This window comes from Trypanosoma cruzi, genomic scaffold, assembly GCF_000209065.1.
Source record: "Trypanosoma cruzi strain CL Brener 1047053516753 genomic scaffold, whole genome shotgun sequence".
In the NCBI taxonomy this organism is placed as follows: Eukaryota; Euglenozoa; class Kinetoplastea; order Trypanosomatida; family Trypanosomatidae; genus Trypanosoma; species Trypanosoma cruzi.
Window position 1 is genome coordinate 19,883 of NW_001849394.1, and position 20,627 is coordinate 40,509.

Genomic DNA, 20,627 nt, shown 5'->3' on the forward strand with positions numbered 1-20,627 from the left:
GGGGATATTTCAAATGATTCTACCACTAATATTGTTACCGTGCTAGTTGAAGGAATGGCCGTTGCTGCACTTCATGACGTTTCCGGAGATGCTGGAGCCGCAAAAAATATGGCATTGTTTTTTAGCGAGGTTGCAAAGCAATGTGTAAGTGTCACTGTTCGGATGGCCGATGTGATTGTTCAAACCATTCATAGTGAAAGTTATGAGATACGCAAATCCGTGATAACCTGTATAACAGAGATGGTTATTCAAAGGTATACGGGACCCATGCGTAGTACAGATGATGAAGAAGAAACCAAGGATAAATATCTTAGTGAAATATTATTCCGCATAATGGATTGTAACCCATTTGTTCGTAACCACACCATCCATATGTGGGAACGACTCGTAGAAGCTCGAGCAATTCCAAAACGTTTTCATCTTGCCGTAACAAATGCAATTATTGGACGATTAGAAGATCGAAATCATCTTGTCAGGGATTCTGCACTTCAGGTTATTGCTTGTATTTTGCGTAAAAACTGGTTCGGACATGTTTTAAACTCCTGTTTGGTTCGTGATAAACTGGAAGAATCTCGAATAACAGCAGCAAGGATGTTTGATTCTGATGATATTTTTCGAAAAGGATTGGATAAGTTGAGAAGTACATGCCGACCTGTTGAAGTTGAAACAAATGGTTTTTTTTGTGAATCTGAAGAAAACGCAACAGAGTCTTTTCAATTATCAGACGAGCAGAGTTCCATGATAAATAGGCTGATTTTTTACGAAAAAGCACTTGAATTTGCTGAATTAATAAAGAAGGCTTTGTGCCACGCTACCACGTTACTAGATAGTCGCACAGAACGTGATGCCATAGAGGCTATCAAACTTATTGTCGCATGCAATGAATATCGCATTGAAGGTTCAGAAAAGGCATTTCTCCGTGTTCTAGTTATGATATTTGAAGGGGAAATTAAAATACAATGCGCTGTACGTGATGCCTTTGTGGAGGTTGTGTTTACTGCATTTGCGAAAACATCAGCCTCATCTTTGATGCGAAATACGGCCAGTGCCCACAAGTTGATTGGGTTTTTGCGTGGGGCCACGGAAGGTGATGTCAGTGCTGTTGATCGTATTTTTGACCTGATGAAAAGCAATCCCTCCTTCTCACGGCTGATATCGGGTCAATTTATGGATGCCGTGTGGAGTATTGCAGAAGGATCAATGGACCATGATGTTTCACCTACTGATAGACGCACAGCTATGCGGCTTTTTAGCCTTTTATGTAAACATGATTGGCGAGAACTTTGTGCAAGAAAAGAGAGTATAGTAGAGTTTTTGCGTTCAGATGCCATAAAAGATAATGTACTTCTTGCGTATTGTTTGAAGAGCCTAGAGAGTGAATATCAAAATCCACATTACCAACCGATACCTGTGAGGGTTGAACCGCGTGAGCATGTTATATTGGAACAAATTGTGATTCACCTTTGTCGACGTACATCGACAATTTCTTCTTGGCTAATGCTTGCGGATGCAGCAGTGAATGCCATTCATAGTCTATGCGAATCACCTGCTTTAGTATACACTTACGTCTTGGATTACATCGTTCGCCGAATTGAAACAGAACCAAATAGTTTGACGCAGCTATTTTTCTTATTGGGACGAACGGCAATTAAACAACTTGTCGCCGTAGATTCTGCGGAACGACAACAACTAAAGAGACTTGATGCAGAAGTGATGTCCCAGAAGCCACTAAATGATATAAACAGTAATAGCAACGCGGATGTTATGCACAAAGAACTTGGAATAGGGTCTCATGAATACAAGAGACATGCTATTCAGGAGTTGGCTCAAAGACGGAAGAATGCCATTATGTCAGAGGGATCAGTATGGTATCGATACTCCAAGTATGTTGTTGCAGCTTGCCGGGAAAAATCCGAACATTTTGGGGAAAAAGCCTTGGAGAGAGTATGTGCCGTTATGGCTCTTTCTGAACTTATGGTTATAAGCGAAACTTTTTGTGAACAGAACCTGAATCTACTTTTTGCTATTGTCTCTGAAAAACGCGAGTCCTGGGTGGTCAAGACGAACGCGGTGATCGCCTTGGGTGATTTGGCTTGCGTGCATCCAAACCTGCTTGCTCCGTACCTGAAGGTGCCAACGACTGGATTTTTTAGACTTCTCAACGATGATGATTTGAGAGTTCGTGCAGTGACGATTCAGGTTTGCTCTCACCTCGTTCTTGGAGAGATGCTTCGAATCAGGGACCATTTGTATACCATTGTGAAGCTTGTCGCAGATCCCGATGAAACGATTGCGAACAATGCTATAGCATTTGTTCAGAACTTGGCCATGAAGGAAAAGGAAAAAACAGGTAATTTGATTCCTCCACTTGTTGCACAACTGAGCCAATCTATACCTCCTGATCGATTTCAATTGGCTATGCGATCCCTGCTTGAACGCGTAGAAGGGGATAAACCGACGGAGTCCCTCATTGAGCGATTGTGTCTGCGCTTTGAGCCTTACTCTGAGCGCAGTAAAAGAAAGCTTCAAATGGCGCGTAATTTAGCCTTTTGCCTTCATGAACTTACCTATTCTACAGAGCGATCTATTAAGAAAATAACCTCCGAGGCATGCTATCAGCAGTACAAGCAGTGGCTACGTGATGAAGTTGTTTTGGACTACTTCAAGAATATAGCAGGAAAGGCCAAACGAGTTGGGCAACGCGTTGGGAATGAGCGTCGTGACAAGGCTGCAATTGAAGAGTGGGAGTTACGAATGCAAGCGGACTCTTGTTCTTTGGAGGCTGGCTACGAGGAAACGCGTTCTGTCGCTTCAGATGGAGAGAGAGAAGAGACTGAAACAGTACCGTGAAGCAGCAGAGATTGTTGTGCAGGTAGCACAAACGCACCGGGAAGGGGACATTGAGAATGGAAAAAAAAAAAACGATCCTTTCGGGGCGCCAGAATCACTTAATTTAGACCCGCACTTACGCAGGTACGTGCGTGCAGAATAGAAAAGATTTATTTATTTATTTTCTCTCTTTTGGAGTGGGATGGGTGTTTTTGATATGCTTACACAAACAATTAGAGGGTTGATATAGTTTTTCTTGTCTCAGAGCAGGCAGAGAAACGAGAGAAATAGACATTTTTTTTTTTTTTATATTGAAAACTATGAGCAAATCTTGACTTTTGTCGATGCTCCAACATTATTGTTTTTATCAATGAATGTTTCGCAATATTTGAAAAGTTTCTTAACGAAACCTCAGAAGTGGATAGAGTCGCCTACTCAAAATTTTGTTTTGTATTGCATGTCTTCCCGTTTCTTTCTTTATCACCCATTGTGCTATTTTGTTTGCCGTGAGCAGCTTGAGTTTTTGAGCCTATAGCCCTATTGTTGCTTATTCCTCCCCCACATCTCTTCTTCTCTTTTATCTGCAGTAGAGTTTTAAGAAGGTGGTACCTGTTCTTTGTTTCTGTTCCGTTTCGCTGCCACCTCCTCGATTTGTCTGATCCAACCATGACGACCACACGAATGTCGCCGGATGACTTTGAATTTGAGAAAACATTAGGTACAGGGGCCTTTAGTAAGGTTTTGGTTGCGCGTTACATCCCGAATGGTATGCGATATGCTGTGAAACTTATTTCAAAGCGAAAAATCCTCACCGCTCCTTCGGATGAGGAAAGGAATCGTATGGCTGAAGTGGCGCGAAGGGAAACTCGCATGCTTCTTATGTGCAAACACCCAAATATAGTTCGTTTTCTTGCCTCGATGCAGACACCGGATGATCTCATGTACGTGACCGAATTGTGCGACGGAGGAGAGCTTCTCCACGCCATTACATCGCGCCAAAAGCTACCCCTTGACGCCGCACGTTATGTTTTAGCGGAACTTTTTTCTTCTGTCTGGTACCTGCACTATGCACCTAAGCAAAGCCTTCCGATTGTTCCTAATGCACCTTTGAAGCCAATTACCATTTTACACCGTGATATTAAACCAGAAAATATAATGCTTACAAGCAGCAAGCATATTAAGCTTATTGATTTTGGCACAGCAGTGGTGTGTCAATCTGCTGATGAACGTCCAGAGGGTGAACAATCTAGTAAAGGTCGTGCCCAGACGTTTTGCGGTACGACGCATTATATGTCGCCTGAGCTTTTACAAGACAATTATACCTGTACTGCCTCTGACTACTGGGCATGTGGCTGCGTATTATATCATATGTTGGTGGGAAGACGTCCCTTTGATGAGCCAACAGAATATCTTCTCATAAAAAGTATACTTGAAAAGGAGCCTCACTACCCTGAAGACTTGGATAGCGATGCGAAAGATCTGATATCAAAGCTTCTGATAAAAAATCCCGTTCAGCGTCCTGGCATGGAGGAAGTAAAAAGGCACCCATTCTTTGAAAATGTTGATTTTGAGAATCTTACAACGAAGGATTTGTCAAGTTTTTGGATTCGCAAGGTCGAGTGGGTGGATGACTCAACGGTTAGCTCATGCAAGGGATGTGATAGATTATTTGGCTTTTGGAGACGACGGCATCACTGTCGGAATTGTGGGAAAGTTTTCTGCAACTCCTGTTCGTCTAACACCTGTGTGATACCAGAATCATCATATACAGACCCTGAGCGAGTCTGTGACGCCTGCTTTCATGAGGTTGAGAATGCCTGAATTATGAAAAACAGCGAGTGTTACCCAGCATCTTCTTTTAGAACCATTTGGACAGAACGGGCGTCCGGATGGGCCAAGAAAGGTGATATATTGCATTCTTGGTCCCCGCTGTTTCTTTACTGGGAACTTGAGTTGCTTCCGACGATACCGCACGTTGGAAGGCAGCAGGGTGTGAGTTCTTTGTCCACCCACTACCAATAAATAATAATTAATAATAATAATAATACTGCAATTGCCCTCTGCACAGGGAAGTCCGGCGGTTGTGGGGCACGAAAGGATGCCAATTCGTGATATTGCGGCATGCCCGGTTATCGCAGCAGGTGTGTTTTGCACCTATTTGTTGATGGGCGTATTGAGTGTTGTCTGAATCCCCTCCGAGTTGTGGGGGATGTCGGGTGCATTGAAACAACTTGTGGTCTTCTTTGTGTTTTGTCTCTTTTTGAGAATAGGAGGGGAGCTAGGCCTCATTCAGGTGAATATTTGCGTTGTTGTTATTTGTCCTCTGTTGTTATTTTCTGCGTCTTCCACCCCTTGTGTTGTAAAGCTTTCTCCCACTCTTATTTGCTGTATTTGTGGGCCCATTTATAAAAGATTTATATGTGGCCGTTTCCCTTTTTGAATATGTAAATTTGCATGCATGCATTTCCTGTGCTTATATACTATTGTTGCTATCCTTTTCCCTTCCTTCTCTTGAACTTTTTGTGTTTATGTTATTATTATTATTATTATTATTATTTTACATCATTGTGCGCACTTGATTTGTTTGCAATGAATAAGTTGCCGTCCGCATGACAAAAATAACAAAGGGGGAAAGAACATATCAGGAGAAGTCATTAAATCGCCTCCAATGGTTGATTCAGCGCAGCAGGGTGGGCTTCAAAGGAAATCCATGCCCCTTTGAGCCCACGAAGACTCAGAAATCAGTGGCGTTGGCCAAAAAAAGAGCGGCGGATCAACTCGCAGGGGATACCGAATTTTTGCCCTTTTGTCATGGTGTTCCTTCACTTTCTGAAGACGCAAGCCCCACGGAGCACCTGCGTGGGGCAGATAACTCAAGATTTGAAAGACGAGTTGACTTACAAGAACTCAATTATCATTACCAGCGGATGGATAAGTTTACTGGCAGACCTGAAATTGAGTCTGCACTTTGCTGGGATTTGAAAGGAAAAGCCGCAGATGTGCAGGCGGCTCGAAAGTCATGCCCTACTCACTCTGATGTTTCCCCGCATGCCTTGGAGAAGAAACGCGTTGCGAAAGGGTTTAGCAACCCGTACCTTGCCACCCTCTCACGTGCAGAGCGGGCAGCTATATTTAGAGCAGATATCTTAGCTCATCCCAAATTCACCAGACAAAGTCGGGAATATCGGGCCGGCGATGCGTGGTATAGTGGAACTCAGCTTGAGGGACCGTTGCATGTGAAGGCAAGTAAGCCTTCGGTGCCTTCTACCCGGAACTGCCTCCGTATGCGTGCTGGATGGAATTGAGCGCAAGAAGGAATGGTCATGGAGAAAAAACTTAGGGTGAGTAATAGAATAGATATTGTGTCATTTGTTCTTCAGATTCCTTTTTTTTCTTCTTTTTTTTTTTTTTTTTTTTTTTGTTGTTGTTAAATTTTATTTTATTGCTCTTGTCCCCCTTTTGGAGCAGTCAACTGCCTTCATCTGATTCTTGAAGTCATTGTTGAACCGCACTCACTTTTATTTTTTCTCTGCCGTGTTTGTTTGTTTTTCTTTGATTATGATGATGATGATTATTATTATTATTTCTTCTTCTTCTTCTTCTTTTTATGTTTTTTGTCATTGCTTCTTCTGTTTTATGCAAAAAGATGGTGGAATACGAAACATGGAAAGCCACGCAGATACCGGAAAGATTCGACTGCTTGTCCGAAGGGACGGAGTGTCGGGGCCAATGCAAACGTACAAAATAAGTGATCTTGCGGAAGCCATGAGTGCGGTACAATCACTTCCATTTGTTCCCAAGTCCCACAAGGAACTCATCATTCCATCTATGGCGGAATTGTACGATGAGGAGACCGATAACACGGATATAGTGGATACAAATTTGAAGCCCGTTGACTTTGCATGGATTGAACTTGAATGCGACGATGATGCAACTATTGAAAAGGTGATTTCTTATTTCCCTATTCATTCTTCTACGAAAGAAGATGTGAAGAGTGGAAGAAATGACAATGATGTTGCTGAAATATTTCCTTTATGTGGATATGTATGTATCCATGTTGCTGCTAGGCACGCAACTCAAGCTTCATTGGGAGATGAAGGGGAAGAGCCTGTAAGAGTGTGTATGATTGCGTTTGAACGCTTTTTGCTTACGATTTTTCGTAGGCCTGTTGCGGGGGGAGACGAGGTGAGGGCCCAGATGGAGTTTATCTTATCCTCTTTAAACCCTCATACCGAGCCCGTGTCGATCCTTGTGTGTTCCCTCATTACTGCGTTCGTGAAGGAATACCAGAAGGAACCTTCTTCTTTGCTTGTCGAAGTGGACAATGTGAATGAGTTGGTGCTTCAAATTCAACCCTCTCAATGCGATCAGATGGACTTACTGCGCCGTATTGAGGATCTGCGCCACAGACTCACTCGAGTACAAACAACATTTTTGGCTAAAGAGCGACTTATTCAGCAGTTGTTGTTGCCGGTCATGCGCCGCATTTTTATTACAGCAGACTCCGGTGCTTTGAGTCGTTACCAGAGACTGCTCTCTGGTTTACTACTTTCCATTGAACATCTTCGAAAAGGTCGCGATGTTCTTAATCTGTCAAGTATGAGTCTTGTAAGTGGAGTGTCGATGCGATTGTTACAACACTGCTACTGGATGGATTTTGTGAGCACTGTCTTGACAGAAGTAATGATGGTGGCAATGCCAATTTCTATTATTCCCGGTTTGTTTACCATGAATGTGAAGGTCCCATTTCAGGAAAGTAAAGGAATAATGGCATTTTCTATGATTGCATTAGTAGCAGCATTGGTGTTCTTTGTTGGAATGATCAAGCCCCTGTTTCTCTACATCCGGCATAAGCCTCCAGGCGCACTTGTACCCCCGTCGCTGTCGTAGTGTTCATTGCAGCCGTATATAAGCAAAATTTTCTTTCTTTTTTTTTTTTTTTTGTTGTTGTTTGTTTTTTTTCTCGTTTGTTTTAGCGATTTGGCTAATTGTGTTCCGTGCGTGGATCCTACCGCTGGGGCTTATAATTGGAAGGAGGATGAGGAGAGGCGTGCAAAATGCAAGCAAAAGGGAGAATGAGGGGTGGTGTGAGTGGATTGAGAGGCTAGGGAAAATAATGATTTTGATCCATTAATGTGCATTGGTTTTTTTGTTTTTGTTGTTTTTTTTACCCGTTATTTTTCCCTTTCCTCCTCAGGGCGGGGAAGTGTTTGTACGGGAGGCAACGGAGTGAGCAGGAGGAAAGGGAGGGGCTTGTCTGCGTCGGATAATGCAGGGCATGTATTATGTATGTTTTCCCTAACCTCTGCCGCCTCGTTGCATGCATCCCACACGAAAGCCTGTTGCTTTTTTTGTTGTTGTTCTAGGGGCAAACATAAAATAGAACAAGAAAAAGAAGGGTACGAAGCAAAAGGAAAAAAGAAAGGGAGAGGGAAGGTATTGTGTCTTCTTTTATCCCGTCATTATTTTTAACTGCATATATATATATATATTTGCGTGCTTCTTTTACCGTTATCTTTGGGCCTCATATGCGTACTCCTTGTTGACTTGTAATGCGTGTTTTCCTCTTATCTTATCTTTTTTTTTTTTTTTTTGGGCCTTCAGTTGAGTCAGGGGTTTCTCAGAGATGCAGCAGAAAATACCGATAGACGGTGTGGCCTTGCTTGTAGGAAGGCGCATTGCGGCACTGCTTGTACCTGTGTTTGCATGTATGCTTTTAGTTTCATGGAGTGTGTTGAATCTGTCCAGTTTTGTTGCTGACCAGCAATTTTCACCTATTTTTTCCTTTATGGATGAGGAAGCGCATGACACCATTCGGGGCAAGATTGGTTCTTCCATAGTGAATGCCTTGATTCTTGTTGCAATGCTGACCGTTATGACATTTTTAATGGTGTTGTTATACGCGTGTCATTGTGAGAAGGTTCTTTTTGCAGTTTTGTTCTTTTCGGCAGGATTTACGCTTTTCTTCATGACGTGGATGTGGATGGATCTCTTCTGTACGCGGTTTCAGATACCATACGACTTTATTACATCCTCATTTTTACTTTGGAACGCTGGTATTGTTGGGCTTGTCTCTATTTTTTACTACGCACACCCCGTCCTTGCGCAGTTTTATCTGGTGGTGGTGTCAGTCATTGTGGGTTGGTCAATGACGTTTTTTTCAGAGTGGAGCACATGGTCGATGCTTGTGTTTGTCGCGCTATACGATATGGTTGCTGTACTAAGCCCGCGGGGGCCACTTAAGATGCTCATTCAGATTGCAGAGAAAAGAAATGAACCGCTCCCCGGATTTGTGTATAATTCAAGTGCGAATCCATCGATGCAAACAGCAGAACGTGTGGGAGTACCCCCGGGCGAGGACATGCATACACGGGATGGCTCACGTGAAAATAATAGTAGCAACGATGCTGATTCCAAAACATCTTCTCAAATGACATCTGTGTCTCGCCTTTATTATGCCCTGGACCGTAGTCCATTCAAATTAGGTCTGGGTGATTTTATATTTTATAGCGTTTTAAGTGCTAGAGCAGCTTTATACGCATTTATGCCATGGGCAGCGTCCACCGTAGCCGTTTGTTTTGGTCTGGTGGCCACTTTGACAACGTTGCTGATGTACAAAAGTCGCTTTCCCGCTCTCCCCGCGTTGCCTATATCTATATGCTTTGGTGTGGCCGTATTCTTTTTGTACCGTTTCGTCGTTACCCCACTGGACTACTTCGCAGCGCTTTCAGTGCTTGCGCTTTGAGATGAGTAAAAATGAAACATTAAAAACATGTCTGTTGGTCCGTACAATTGCGTGTCAGTGATGGACACACACATACACACAGAAAGAAAGAAAACGAGAGTGAAAGCGAAGGAAATGATTACTGCCGGGCGTAATTTCATGAGGAATTCCACATTTAGTTTTTTTTTCGTTTGTTGTTTTTTCTCGTGTTTTCTCAAATGAATTTGATGACCCGCACTGCGGTAACACGTGCCTTCACACCTCATGGCGTTTACAACTGCGTGCCTCAGTCATACGCGGCCGGTCCGGGCGCTGGTCGATGCCGTCAGCCCTGCGCCAACAACAACAACCCCATGAGGGGAAGCGTTGCTGGCTACTGGATTCCCTCCGGATAATTACAAGTGCGTGTGTGTGTGTGTGTGTGTGCAATTGGCCCTGGCAACTCTTTGATGCAGTCATGCATGAAATCGCCAGGGATTTCATTTAGTAAACCCCAAACCCGTCAACAACGCCCAATGACGTTTGGGCAACATCTTTATTTTACGGCCTGAGGGGAAAACAAGAAAGAAAAAAAGGAGCCCCCTACAAGAACGAAACGTATCCTCCGCTGTGTTTATTCCTTTTCACAATTGTCTGTAGTGAATATAGCAATGAATGTTATCGAAAAAATAGCGAGCCGGCCGATGCTGTCGGAGAGACGCCGCGCCACGCTGGGATCCATGTATTCTCTGGTGGGGACTCATAGTGCTGTGAAGCTTTGCCGCTGGCAAAAGTCCATGATGCGTGGTAGGGGTGGGTGTTACAAGTGGACAATGTATGGAGTTCAATCACACCGCTGTATGGAGGCCACCCCAAGCATGGCATGTGCAAACAATTGCGTCTTTTGCTGGCGCTTAAATACTAACCCTACGGCAACGAAGTGGAAATGGCAGGTGGATGACCCGCAGGCCATTGTGGATGGAATGTTGTCAAGTCACAAATCGTTGATTCAAGGGGTACGCGGCATGCCGGGTGTGACAGACGAGAAACTGGAGGAGGCGATGAACCCAAGGCACTGTGCACTTTCGCTTGTTGGTGAGAGTGTCTTGTACCCGTACGTGAACGCCTTTCTTCATCTTCTCCATGGAAAAAGAATTTCCACATTTCTTGTCAACAACGGTCAATTCCCTGATGCGTTGAGGGAGTTAACGCCCGTCACGCAGTTGTACCTCAGCGTGGATGCCCCCAACAGGGAAACAATGAAGATTTTGGACCGCCCCGTGTTTCCCGATTACTGGGAACGCTTTCAACAGAGTGTGATTTACATGAGTGCGAGAAGGGAGAGGACTGTTTTTCGTTTAACAATGATCAATGAATTTAACATGAGCGAGGAAAACTTGTTGGAGTACAAAAGCCTTTTTGAAACCGGTCGACCGAACTTTGTTGAACTAAAACGCCTTACGCCGGCGTTTTCAGGAAACAGTCAAAGTATTCTTCGTATCAAAAATGTTCCGTCATGGGAACAACTGAAGGCGTATGGAAAGCGGTTGTGTGACGTGATATTTGACGGGAAGGAGTATGAAGTGGCCTCGCTGCATGAGCATTCCGGATGCGTCCTGTTGGCGCAGAAACGGTTTAAAATTGACGGAAATTGGCATACGTGGATTGACTTTGAGAAGTTTAATGCCATGGTCCTTGACCCCGTTCTCTCCGACCAAATCACAGCCAATGCTTACTTGCGTCCGACCCCATTCTGGGCATTACCAGAGTCAGCAGGGGAAGGGTTTGATCCCGCCCAGGAGAGGCACATCACCGCAAAGCGTAGGAAGCACATGAGTTTAGAGACGGTGGCGGAAGATTGAGCATGAGATTTGAGTTTTTATTGGGCGCGTGTGTGATGTCTTTTTCCTTTACTCGCTATTTCTCTTGTTTTTTGTTGCTGTTTTTTTTTATTTCTTCTTCTTACTCTATGTGGAAAGATACCTACATGAGCATGTGTGCATGCTGTGTACTAACCTCATCTTTCTCTCGCTGCTTCTTTTCTTTTTTGTATTAGATACCGGAAGCATTCATCGGTCATAGAAGCAAATCCAAGCTATCAAGATTACAAAAAAGGGAAAAAAAAGGAAAAAAAAAAAAAAAAAAAACAGGAGCCAGAAAACTAAAGGAACGCAATAAAGATGCCCCCAAAGGAAAATGAGGATTACGTTCCACCGAAGGACAAGGCGGATGTTCTTGCCGAGGAGTATGAAAACGCCCACCATGATCGTTCAGGGAGTGACAAGAATGCCCCGAGCCATTCGCTGAAGCCAAAGTCGGTGCGTTGATGTTTGCATCTGTGCTCCTTGTCCCGGTGCGCCTCCTTTTTATGCATTGCACGAAATTAATTTTTAAAAAAAGAAGAAATCCCCCGACTTTTTACGCCCCAAAATTGGGGAAAACGGAACTAAACAAAATAAGCGAAACAAATAAAACGAGTAGAATTGGTGGGGCGTGCTGAGAACACATGTGACTTCGAGGATTGACAGCTCAGGCGGGGGAACTAATGGGACTTCTTGTGTTTCGTCATCTTTAATTTGTTTTATTCTCGCGTTTTAATTCTCTTTTTTTTTTTTTTCTATATATTTTTTTTTTTAGGGAATTTTAGCGGAGGCGGCATAATTTTTTTTTTTTTTTTGTGTGTGTGTGTTTGTGTCTACCCGAAGGAATATTGTTGTTTTTGTGGCTGTTTTTCCCGCCTTTCACTGTGGGGTGCTCTTTGTGTTCGGGGGTTGATGCACCCTCCCCCTCTCTTTTTTTTTTTTTTTTTTATGTGTGTTTGTGTGTCTTCTCCACGCTGTGCTTTCCTTCTTGTTGTTGTTGTTGTTGTTGTTGTTGTTGTTGTTGGTTGAGCTTTAAAGGGCGGGGGACTTTGTGTGCCAATGGAGGACGCTGTGGATCCTTCCGCTGAGCTCATCAATGAGCTGCGGGCGCTCGTTGTGAGTGGAGGCACGATGGTGCCGTTTAATGAGCGCAAGGTGAAGGCCGTCGTGGATTGCGTATCGGACTCCTTCCGTCATCTTGAAGGCATCTCACGCAACCCATACGCCGATGCGTCTCAGCCGTTCTACGCCAGTTCCATGAAGTACTACCGGGCCAAGTACTTGAGGGACAAGCGTTGTCTCCTAGCATACATGATGTGGAGGAAATCGCAGATGACACGGGCGTGGTGGGAGGCGAAAGATAACGCCTTGTCGGATGTTTTGACCCCATTCGAATCAACTTTTCTGCAGGAATATAATGATGTTATGGTGGAATACATGACATCATTTGCGGTCCCGTTAGATCTTAGAGCCTTCACATGGCGTCCTCCTTCGACGCAGCAGTTGGAGGTTCGTGGCTTAGTGAACCATGTGTTTGTCTCCCCCATCTCCGGGGCGGTGATTAGCCTTTACAAGGGCAAACAAATTTTATTAGGGTTTGAAGAGGCCGAGACGTTAATTCAGCAGGGCGTCGTAGAACTTGTGGAGTGATTTTTTTTTTTTTTTACTTTTTGGCTTGTTTTCCTGGCATGTCTGTTTCTCTGAAACTTTCCCTTTGACACTTCCGGACACGGCGGCCGGAGGCCACTCTGCCACTCTTTTTTTTTTTTTTTTTTTTTCTTTGAATTGCATGACACTACGGAAGAAAAGCCTGTTTCTCTTTGAGTGTATCTTATTTGCTATGTTTCTTAATTGCTATTTATTATCTTATTTTTTTTTTATTTTTATTTTTACCTCCCCTCTTATTTTTTCACCACAAACACACGCACACTTACATGTGTGTATGTGTTAATTAGCACGTGAATGTTATTAAGCCAACCAGGAGTGAGTAGGGCCGCTCTTCAGGAGGAAAATGCACGACGGAAAGACTTCTTTACGCTGCTCTACCTCGCCCAGCGGCGTTTGTACTCCCCGACAAATGTTGAATGGCGACTTATGGAGCATTGTCTAGATGATATCAACAACAAATATGCCGACTTCTCATTTTTGGTGGCTTTTGCTGCGTCGCTAGCTTTGCGTAACCGAAAGGGGCGTTTTTTTATCTCCCGCTACCGAATTCCTCTCTATTTGGGACTTGTGGGCTATGATAATGCACTGCGCAGCACCAACCCGTGCCCTACCATGACCTTCTGGAACTCTGTTACACTCCTTGAGAGCCCGTTGGGGGAGACTGCGCGGGCGCTGCATGCCCCGAGCTGTTTCTATGAGGTAAAGGAATTTCCAATGAGTAACAAGGACGTCGGTGAGTCGTACTTATTTTGGCTGTGGGACAATAGTAAGTTAATCGTAGAGTCACTTTTTCTGAATTCTTTTCTGCGTTCTATTCTTGATCAATCGTGCTGGAAACAAGCGAGTGGCGATACGACCGTGACATCTCTTGTTATAAACACTCGTTTCTCTCGGTGGTATGTCTTCAGCTATCAGAAGGAGGCATACAGTGGGCAGGTGAAGCACCGGATGAAGATTAGTCTCCCTACCCTTAGCGGTCAGCTGGGTCTTCGTTGGTCGTACCGTAGTCGTGAGATGATTCTTGAGCGGGCATCATTTGGTGGTCAGTTGTGGTATGGCGCACATTTTGCACTAATGTGGCTGTTAGGGCTGCAGGATGGTACCCGTGTGAAGTGAAATATTCAAAATATGTCTCTCTTTGTTGTCGTTGTTGTTGTTGTTGTTGAATTTTTGGCACATGTTCCTCTTTGTTTATTTATTTTTGTTTCCTGTTGTTGTTGTTATTGTTGTTTTTTGGTTCTGCTGCCGTTTTTCTTTTCTTTTCTTTTTTTTTTTTTTTTTTTTTTTTGTGTGTGTGTGTGCGTGTGTGTTTTTACATGGATATGAAAGTCTTTTGTAATATTTGGATATTGCACGTCTGCTTGCTTTTGATACACTATGAAAGTTCTCTTTCCTCTCTTTCTCTTGGTGTACATTACAACAACACAAATTTAAAAGGTGTTTAGCGTGCCCTCGCCCCTCCCGCAAGTATGAGACGTTACTGCCTTCTTAGCGGCAACGCTCAGTCTTTTCAGGGTGCCCGAATGGCACAGGCACGTCATCACATCAACGGGTTTTCACTCTTTGCTAAGGAAATACAGGAGAATGAGCAGGTCCTCACAGCTAAAAACCTGCGACATGGACATGAGAACATGCGGGTTGTTTCGCGACGCTGGCAGCAACTCACTCGTGGGCAGCGCCACTGGTACAACAGACGCGCGCGTGAAATTGGGGTTCTTAAGGGTCATGACAATGAAAAGTCGTTTAATGATTTTAATTTACTCATGCGACTTCTGTTTCGGTCCGAGGAAGTGGCGCGTGTCGGCGACGAGTTCTTTACCGCCCACATGGCGAGGAATACATTGACACAACTTAAATCTGAACACAAGAAAAAACTTCGCGAGAAACTGGTGCCCAAGACACTCCGCGACAAGAATAAGAAGACGGAGCGAGCGTTACCAGCAGCCTGGTATTTTCCGCAAATGCGCTACTTTGAATCGTTTGTGGAGATGCTGAGAAGCGTGGCTCCGACGCAGAAGGCCCTTTTCACAGCCGTCTCGCGGGTTCTTGCGGTCAACCGGATAGTTTCAGGTGATTTATGGGAAAATCTGTCGAAAAAATTTGACGGCCTCACAGAGGAGGAGCGGGCGAAGTTTATGCCTATCACGGATGAGGACGCACCCCGGTTTGAGAAGTACTGCGCGTCTCACTGCGCCACCTTTGATGTAGATCGCTTCGATATTGTGCGGCTTTTTGCGCAGTACCGTGGACTTGCCACCGCCAAGACATCTCTGCCGGAGCCGGAGGCGACACAATATAAGATGCTCATGGAATCCGATCGATTCCGCGAAAGTTTGTATTTCAAGGCGCTGCGTAACTTGGAAAGGGCCAATGCGGGTCGGAGCACGGATCAGGGAACTTACATCTCCCACATTCACCCGGACGGAGTAAATGTTCCGCCAAAGACGTACCTCATTTATTCCCGCATGAGCGACGTGGAAATTGCTACACTGCTGGCAGAAACCCGATACGGGAAATCGGTGTATGACGATGTTATGGATAGAGCGGGCTGTTTCCGCCTCGAAAAGGCCAATGCGTTACTAACAGAGACGTACTTGGCACCCGAGCGAGTCATTAAAAAAGGGGTAGCGAAGAAGACCCCCAAACCATAGAAACAACAACGATGTTCAGGGAAAAAAAAAGAGAGAGAGAGAGAGAAGCGAAAAAAAAAAACAAAAAAACAGATGAAATGTATTTACTGTACTACTTCAAATTCCGGTGACGATTCTATTTCACTCCCTCCCTTCCTCCCTTCCTTTTTAGTTATTTTACCATACAGAACCGACTTTTAGACTTATACCCTCATGGGGTACTCTTGCAACGCGCATAAATCACCCTTTATGTTCAATAAAACGTGGGTATACTTCTTTGATTGCAATGTATTTGCCTGCATCTGCATCCATGTTCTTCTTTTTCTTTTTTTCTTTTTTTTCCAGTGGGACTTGAGGCGTCGTACAGAATATTCCACCAATGGGGTCCCGCGTTTTTATCCACTCCCCACCGACACGTCTTTTTGTTTGTTTTTTTGTTTTTTGTTTTTTTCTTTGCTTCTTGCTGTCCATGATTGAATCATTGCGAGGGGCTCAGTTCTCTTGTGTTTTGTCGTTGTTGGCATCACAGCATACATATATATATATTTTTTCCCCTCTGTCTCTCTATGTCTCTTTACTTTTTTCCAGCTTCTAACATTTTAAGACCTTAACTTCACTGCGTCAGGCAACTTGGCAACCAATGTTTACTCAACAACGCCTGCGTCCCAATACTCAAGAGTTATTGAAAGAAACGAACCACCTTTGCGAAGCCTTCGCCATTAGCGAGTCCATCTTGGCACGCTACCAACGCAACAACAGGCAACTTTCTGAGTCAGAAAAAAAGGCATTTGCCTCACTGTTACTGCGAGTGCCACATGATTTTCTCACTGAAACCGTTGCGTCGTTGGGGACCTCGAAAACGTCTTCAATTGGTCCAACGACGGATTTGGGATCTCTAATAGACAATGTTTTCGGCTTTGGCAAACCTCTTAAAGATGTTTTTCAATTACTAAATCAAGAACTCGGCAACTGCCTTAATTCACCTAGGTGCCGCGTATATTACCTTGACCCCACCGACAACCTTCTAAAGGACCCTGTGTATGCCACAGCCTCGACACTTGATGAAACAACGCCACTCGGCAAAGCGGTGCTTACCGGCATCCAACGCGAAATTGCTGGAACGCTCTACCTGCCACTTTCCTTCGAAGGTAAAGTGATAGCATGCGTGGAGAGTGCATGGGGAAGTCCAGAAAAAGGCGACAAGCGGAGAATCAAGGAAACACTTCAGTTTGTGGCATGCGCTATGCACAACGCCATCGAGTCCGAGAGACTAAGATGGAACAAAGAAAAGGCTGAGGCCATGCTGGAGATGGCAACGCAGCTTGCCCGTGACAATCTGGATGAGGCTGTGCTTGCAAACTCCATCATGAACACTGCCAAGGTGCTTACCGAGAGCGACCGCTGCAGCATATTCCTTGTCAAAGACGATACCCTGGAGGCCCACTTTGAAGATGGGAATATTGTTGCCATTCCGATTGCCACGGGCATTGCCGGTTACGTGGCCCAGACGGGACAAACGGTCAAGATCTCCGACGCGTACTCTGACGACCGCTTCAATCGTGAAGTGGACAAGGCGACTGGGTACCGCACCAAGACGATCCTTTGCATGCCTGTGACGTACGAGGGGTCAATTGTGGCTGTTGCCCAGTTGATTAACAAGCTGGACATGGTGACGGAGAGCGGCCTGAGACTGCCACGCACCTTTGGCAAGCGTGACGAGGAGCTTTTCCAGACCTTCTCCATGTTCGCTGGAGCCTCACTCCGGAACTGCCGCATCAACGAGAAGCTGATTAACGAGAAGCGGAAGAGCGATGCCATCTTGGACGTTGTGACGCTGCTGTCAAACACCGACATCCGTGACGTGGATGGCATTGTGCGCCACGTGCTTCACGGCGCGAAGAGGCTCCTGTATGCAGATCGCTCCGCGTTGTTTCTGGTGGACAAGGAGCGGAACGAACTGTACAGCCGCATTGCGGACAGTGTGGCTGGGAAGGAGATCCGCTTTCCGTGCGGGCAGGGAATTGCTGGCATCGTGGCATCGACTGGCATCGGTGAGAACATCCTTGACGCCTATCAAGACCCTCGATTCAACCGAGAAGTGGACAAGCAGCTTGGGTACCGCACACAGACCCTGCTATGTGAGCCAATTGTGCTGAACGGTGAGATCCTTGCTGTGGTACAGCTTGTGAACAAACTGAATGAAGCCGGGGAGGTGACTGTGTTCACGGAGAGTGACCGGGAGACGTTTCGTGTCTTCTCTCTCTTTGCAGGCATATCCATCAATAATTCCCACCTTCTGGAGTTTGCAGTGAAAGCTGGACGCGAAATGATGGAGCTGAATGAGAACCGTGCATTGGCTGGTGGCCGTACTGGTTCGTTGCGCAATATAAAACGTCCGCTTGCAATCACGGAAGCTGAAAGACAGGCTGTGCGAGACATCAATCTCGCCCATCTGGACATCACAAGCATTGACTTTGACCTGTTTTATTTGCGCGAGAATATGGAATTACCACTTGACGCTGCCGCTGCTGTTGCGTACAGGCTGATTGTTGGGACCGGTCTCCCGCAAAAGTTCCGTTGCCGCGATGACACGTTGCTGAATTTTATCCTGCAGTGCCGGAAGAAGTACCGCAACGTGCCGTACCACAACTTTTACCACGTTGTGGATGTGTGCCAGACCGTATATACCTTCCTGTACAAGGGAGCTGTGTGCGAAAAGCTGACGGAGCTCGACTGCTTTGTGCTTCTTGTGACGGCGCTGGTGCACGACCTGGACCACATGGGGCTGAACAACAGCTTCTACCTCAAGACGGATTCCCCTCTTGGTATTCTGTCGAGTGCGAGCGGCAACGCCTCGGTGCTGGAGGTGCACCACTGCAATCTTGCTGTTGAAATTCTTTCGGACCCGGACTCGGATGTGTTTGAGGGCCTTGACGCCGCCGACCGCACCTTGGCGTACCGCTCCATGATTGACTGTGTGCTTGCCACGGATATGGCCAAACATGGGAAATCACTGGAAAGTTTTCTGTCGGTGTTGGGGAATCCTGAAACCAGTGAGCAGCGTATTGCTGAACTGACCATGCAGATTGTGTTGAAGGCGGGCGATGTCTCCAATGTAACCAAACCATTTGATATCTCTCGCTTATGGGCCATGGCGGTGACGGAGGAATTCTACCGGCAGGGTGATATGGAAAAGGAGAAGGGCGTGGAGGTTCTGCCCATGTTTGATCGCTCAAAGAACACGGAGCTGGCCAAGGGGCAGATTGGCTTCATTGACTTCGTTGCCGGCCCGTTCTTCAAGAAGATTGTGAGTGCCAGTCTCACCGGCATGCAATGGACAGTCGAACGTGTGGAGAGTAACCGTTTGGAGTGGCAGCGATCACTTGACGCCAAGTAGTGTTAGAAACAAATAAACTGAAGCAAAAACAATTACCAATATTACCAGAGAACAACTTTTTGTTGTGTTACTTTTGACTGTGGGCGTACGTATTTATATATTTTAGTTTGTGTACAGCCTGAAGCAAAAAAAAAAAGGGATGTTTTCTTTTTTTTTTGTCTTTTTTTTTTTCCCTTGTAAATACGCAATTGAAACAATAAAGCTTTATGTTTGTTTTGTGTTTTTGAATTATATTATTGGTGCGTGGAACCGTCGTTGATGCTGCGTCATTGCCGTTTTGTGGCTCCTTGCATTTCTTCAAGGGATCTTTTTTATCCTTTTGTTGTTGTATGGGTTGGCAATTTCGTTTTTGAACCTTTTTTTTTTTTTTTTTTCTTTGTTGTTCTTGTTGTTTTTATTGCGATGTATAGGTGTGACTGCTGGGAATTTTTGTTGTTGTTGTTGTTGTTTTTGACGCATTCTCTGAATGCCTGCTTTTTTCTTTTGGGAGTGGAGGGGGGCAGAGGTTTGTCTGGTATATTGTTTGTATAAATATGTATGCATGTATGTTTGTTGCCACGATATGTTTCGGCCATCTCTTTTTAATTTTCTTTTTGTTAATATTTTTTTTTTCTTTTTTGCATTTGAAGCGGAAAATGTAGTGGACCATTTTGATGTACAGTTTGTTTTTTTGTTTGTTTTCTCCTGGATAGCCGTTTGTCTCCATGTGTCTCTATGTGTGGTGATATGCCGCTGGTGTGGGTGGCGTGTGTGTGAGGGCTGATTGACTGAAAAGGAAGTTGTTGTTGTTTTCTTTCTCTCCTGTGAATGCCGTGGGGATCATGCATGCACACACACACACACACACAGTGAGAGAGAAAGAAAGAAAGAAAGAGGGACCACACCCGTCACGGAGTTAAATGTTTTTTTTTTTTAATTAATTAATTAATTTATTTATTTATTTATTATTATTATTATTATTATTATTATTATTATTTTTTTTTTTTTTTTTTTTTGGAGAACGAGGGATTCAACATGTAATGTTTATGGTTGTTACAGTTATATGCACGCTCGTAGTTACATGTGTATCACCTCCTGTACGTCAAGGCTTCTCTGCACTCGGCCACTATGTATCTTTTATGATGTCGGGTAACACCAGCGGGGGCAGTGCACCAACAAGAGGAAGGGACGAGAGAGAGAGGGAAAGAAAAAAAAAAAAAAAAAAACGAAACGGAGGATGAGGATGAGGAGGAGGAGGAGCAAATGATTTTTACCCCGTTTTTCTTTTTCTTTTTCTTTTTGGCCGTCAAGATTATTATTATTATTATGTCCTCATTGTTGATGTTTTGGGTTGTTTCTCACATTTCACGTGGTGTGACGGTTATTACGGAGCGAAGGCCAAAAGATGTTCACGCGGTTATTGCCGATTTATGAGCAGTCAGATCGGTGGTGTTGCGACATGAATACAATGCAATATACATATATATATATATATATATAGAGAGAGAGAGAGATAAATACATATATGTATGTATTTATTTACATGCATATATATATAT

At 44.6% G+C, this 20,627-nt stretch overlaps 11 protein-coding genes across 11 annotated transcripts, besides 35 other annotated features; all 11 read left to right on the top strand.

Annotated features, from left to right (window-relative positions):
- On the top strand, positions 1-2,850 carry Tc00.1047053508277.10 (condensin subunit 1, putative; the record flags this gene model as incomplete). The annotated part of the gene is made up of 1 exon (XM_815168.1): positions 1-2,850. A coding segment is annotated over one exon (2,850 nt), but the record flags the coding sequence as incomplete, so codon positions are not given.
- Positions 1-4,733: a sequence feature (heterozygous, Esmeraldo-like haplotype).
- Tc00.1047053508277.20 (protein kinase, putative) lies at positions 3,496-4,650 on the top strand (the record flags this gene model as incomplete). Its single annotated transcript, XM_815169.1, has 1 exon — positions 3,496-4,650. One exon carries the CDS (start codon positions 3,496-3,498, stop codon positions 4,648-4,650), a length of 1,155 nt encoding a protein of 384 aa, XP_820262.1.
- Positions 4,734-5,092: a sequence feature (areas merged during assembly that could not be assigned to a particular haplotype. This can correspond to areas where the two haplotypes were merged or to regions with more than two copies in the genome that were merged during assembly.).
- Positions 4,851-4,876: a microsatellite.
- Positions 5,093-5,920: a sequence feature (haploid, non-Esmeraldo-like haplotype).
- Positions 5,361-5,386: a microsatellite.
- Positions 5,439-6,134, top strand: Tc00.1047053508277.30 (hypothetical protein, conserved; the record flags this gene model as incomplete). The annotated part of the gene is made up of 1 exon (XM_815170.1): positions 5,439-6,134. The coding sequence occupies one exon, from the start codon at positions 5,439-5,441 to the stop codon at positions 6,132-6,134; it is 696 nt and encodes a 231-aa protein (XP_820263.1).
- Positions 5,921-7,132: a sequence feature (haploid, Esmeraldo-like haplotype).
- Positions 6,215-6,249: a microsatellite.
- Positions 6,414-6,436: a microsatellite.
- Tc00.1047053508277.40 (hypothetical protein, conserved) lies at positions 6,493-7,719 on the top strand (the record flags this gene model as incomplete). Its single annotated transcript, XM_815171.1, has 1 exon — positions 6,493-7,719. One exon carries the CDS (start codon positions 6,493-6,495, stop codon positions 7,717-7,719), a length of 1,227 nt encoding a protein of 408 aa, XP_820264.1.
- Positions 7,133-19,461: a sequence feature (heterozygous, Esmeraldo-like haplotype).
- Positions 7,748-7,791: a microsatellite.
- Tc00.1047053508277.50 (presenilin-like aspartic peptidase, putative) lies at positions 8,456-9,574 on the top strand (the record flags this gene model as incomplete). The annotated part of the gene is made up of 1 exon (XM_815172.1): positions 8,456-9,574. One exon carries the CDS (start codon positions 8,456-8,458, stop codon positions 9,572-9,574), a length of 1,119 nt encoding a protein of 372 aa, XP_820265.1.
- Positions 9,955-9,979: a microsatellite.
- Positions 10,204-11,394, top strand: Tc00.1047053508277.60 (hypothetical protein, conserved; the record flags this gene model as incomplete). Its single annotated transcript, XM_815173.1, has 1 exon — positions 10,204-11,394. One exon carries the CDS (start codon positions 10,204-10,206, stop codon positions 11,392-11,394), a length of 1,191 nt encoding a protein of 396 aa, XP_820266.1.
- Positions 11,641-11,679: a microsatellite.
- On the top strand, positions 11,713-11,859 carry Tc00.1047053508277.65 (hypothetical protein, conserved; the record flags this gene model as incomplete). The annotated part of the gene is made up of 1 exon (XM_815205.1): positions 11,713-11,859. The coding sequence occupies one exon, from the start codon at positions 11,713-11,715 to the stop codon at positions 11,857-11,859; it is 147 nt and encodes a 48-aa protein (XP_820298.1).
- Positions 12,108-12,167: a sequence feature (T-rich).
- Positions 12,383-12,418: a microsatellite.
- On the top strand, positions 12,454-13,044 carry Tc00.1047053508277.70 (hypothetical protein, conserved; the record flags this gene model as incomplete). The annotated part of the gene is made up of 1 exon (XM_815174.1): positions 12,454-13,044. One exon carries the CDS (start codon positions 12,454-12,456, stop codon positions 13,042-13,044), a length of 591 nt encoding a protein of 196 aa, XP_820267.1.
- Positions 13,152-13,176: a microsatellite.
- Positions 13,261-13,286: a microsatellite.
- On the top strand, positions 13,357-14,178 carry Tc00.1047053508277.80 (hypothetical protein, conserved; the record flags this gene model as incomplete). The annotated part of the gene is made up of 1 exon (XM_815175.1): positions 13,357-14,178. The coding sequence occupies one exon, from the start codon at positions 13,357-13,359 to the stop codon at positions 14,176-14,178; it is 822 nt and encodes a 273-aa protein (XP_820268.1).
- Positions 14,201-14,227: a microsatellite.
- Positions 14,241-14,296: a sequence feature (T-rich).
- Positions 14,311-14,349: a microsatellite.
- Positions 14,350-14,372: a microsatellite.
- Tc00.1047053508277.90 (hypothetical protein, conserved) lies at positions 14,532-15,713 on the top strand (the record flags this gene model as incomplete). Its single annotated transcript, XM_815176.1, has 1 exon — positions 14,532-15,713. The coding sequence occupies one exon, from the start codon at positions 14,532-14,534 to the stop codon at positions 15,711-15,713; it is 1,182 nt and encodes a 393-aa protein (XP_820269.1).
- Positions 15,735-15,782: a sequence feature (A-rich).
- Positions 16,114-16,151: a microsatellite.
- Tc00.1047053508277.100 (cAMP specific phosphodiesterase, putative) lies at positions 16,333-19,089 on the top strand (the record flags this gene model as incomplete). The annotated part of the gene is made up of 1 exon (XM_815177.1): positions 16,333-19,089. The coding sequence occupies one exon, from the start codon at positions 16,333-16,335 to the stop codon at positions 19,087-19,089; it is 2,757 nt and encodes a 918-aa protein (XP_820270.1).
- Positions 19,232-19,260: a microsatellite.
- Positions 19,446-19,485: a microsatellite.
- Positions 19,462-19,628: a sequence feature (areas merged during assembly that could not be assigned to a particular haplotype. This can correspond to areas where the two haplotypes were merged or to regions with more than two copies in the genome that were merged during assembly.).
- Positions 19,519-19,542: a microsatellite.
- Positions 19,629-20,246: a sequence feature (areas merged during assembly that could not be assigned to a particular haplotype. This can correspond to areas where the two haplotypes were merged or to regions with more than two copies in the genome that were merged during assembly.).
- Positions 19,918-19,937: a microsatellite.
- Positions 19,941-19,963: a microsatellite.
- Positions 19,992-20,030: a microsatellite.
- Positions 20,031-20,065: a microsatellite.
- Positions 20,247-20,627: part of a sequence feature (areas merged during assembly that could not be assigned to a particular haplotype. This can correspond to areas where the two haplotypes were merged or to regions with more than two copies in the genome that were merged during assembly.) that runs on past the window's edge.
- Positions 20,272-20,294: a microsatellite.
- Positions 20,301-20,328: a microsatellite.
- Positions 20,542-20,627: part of a microsatellite that runs on past the window's edge.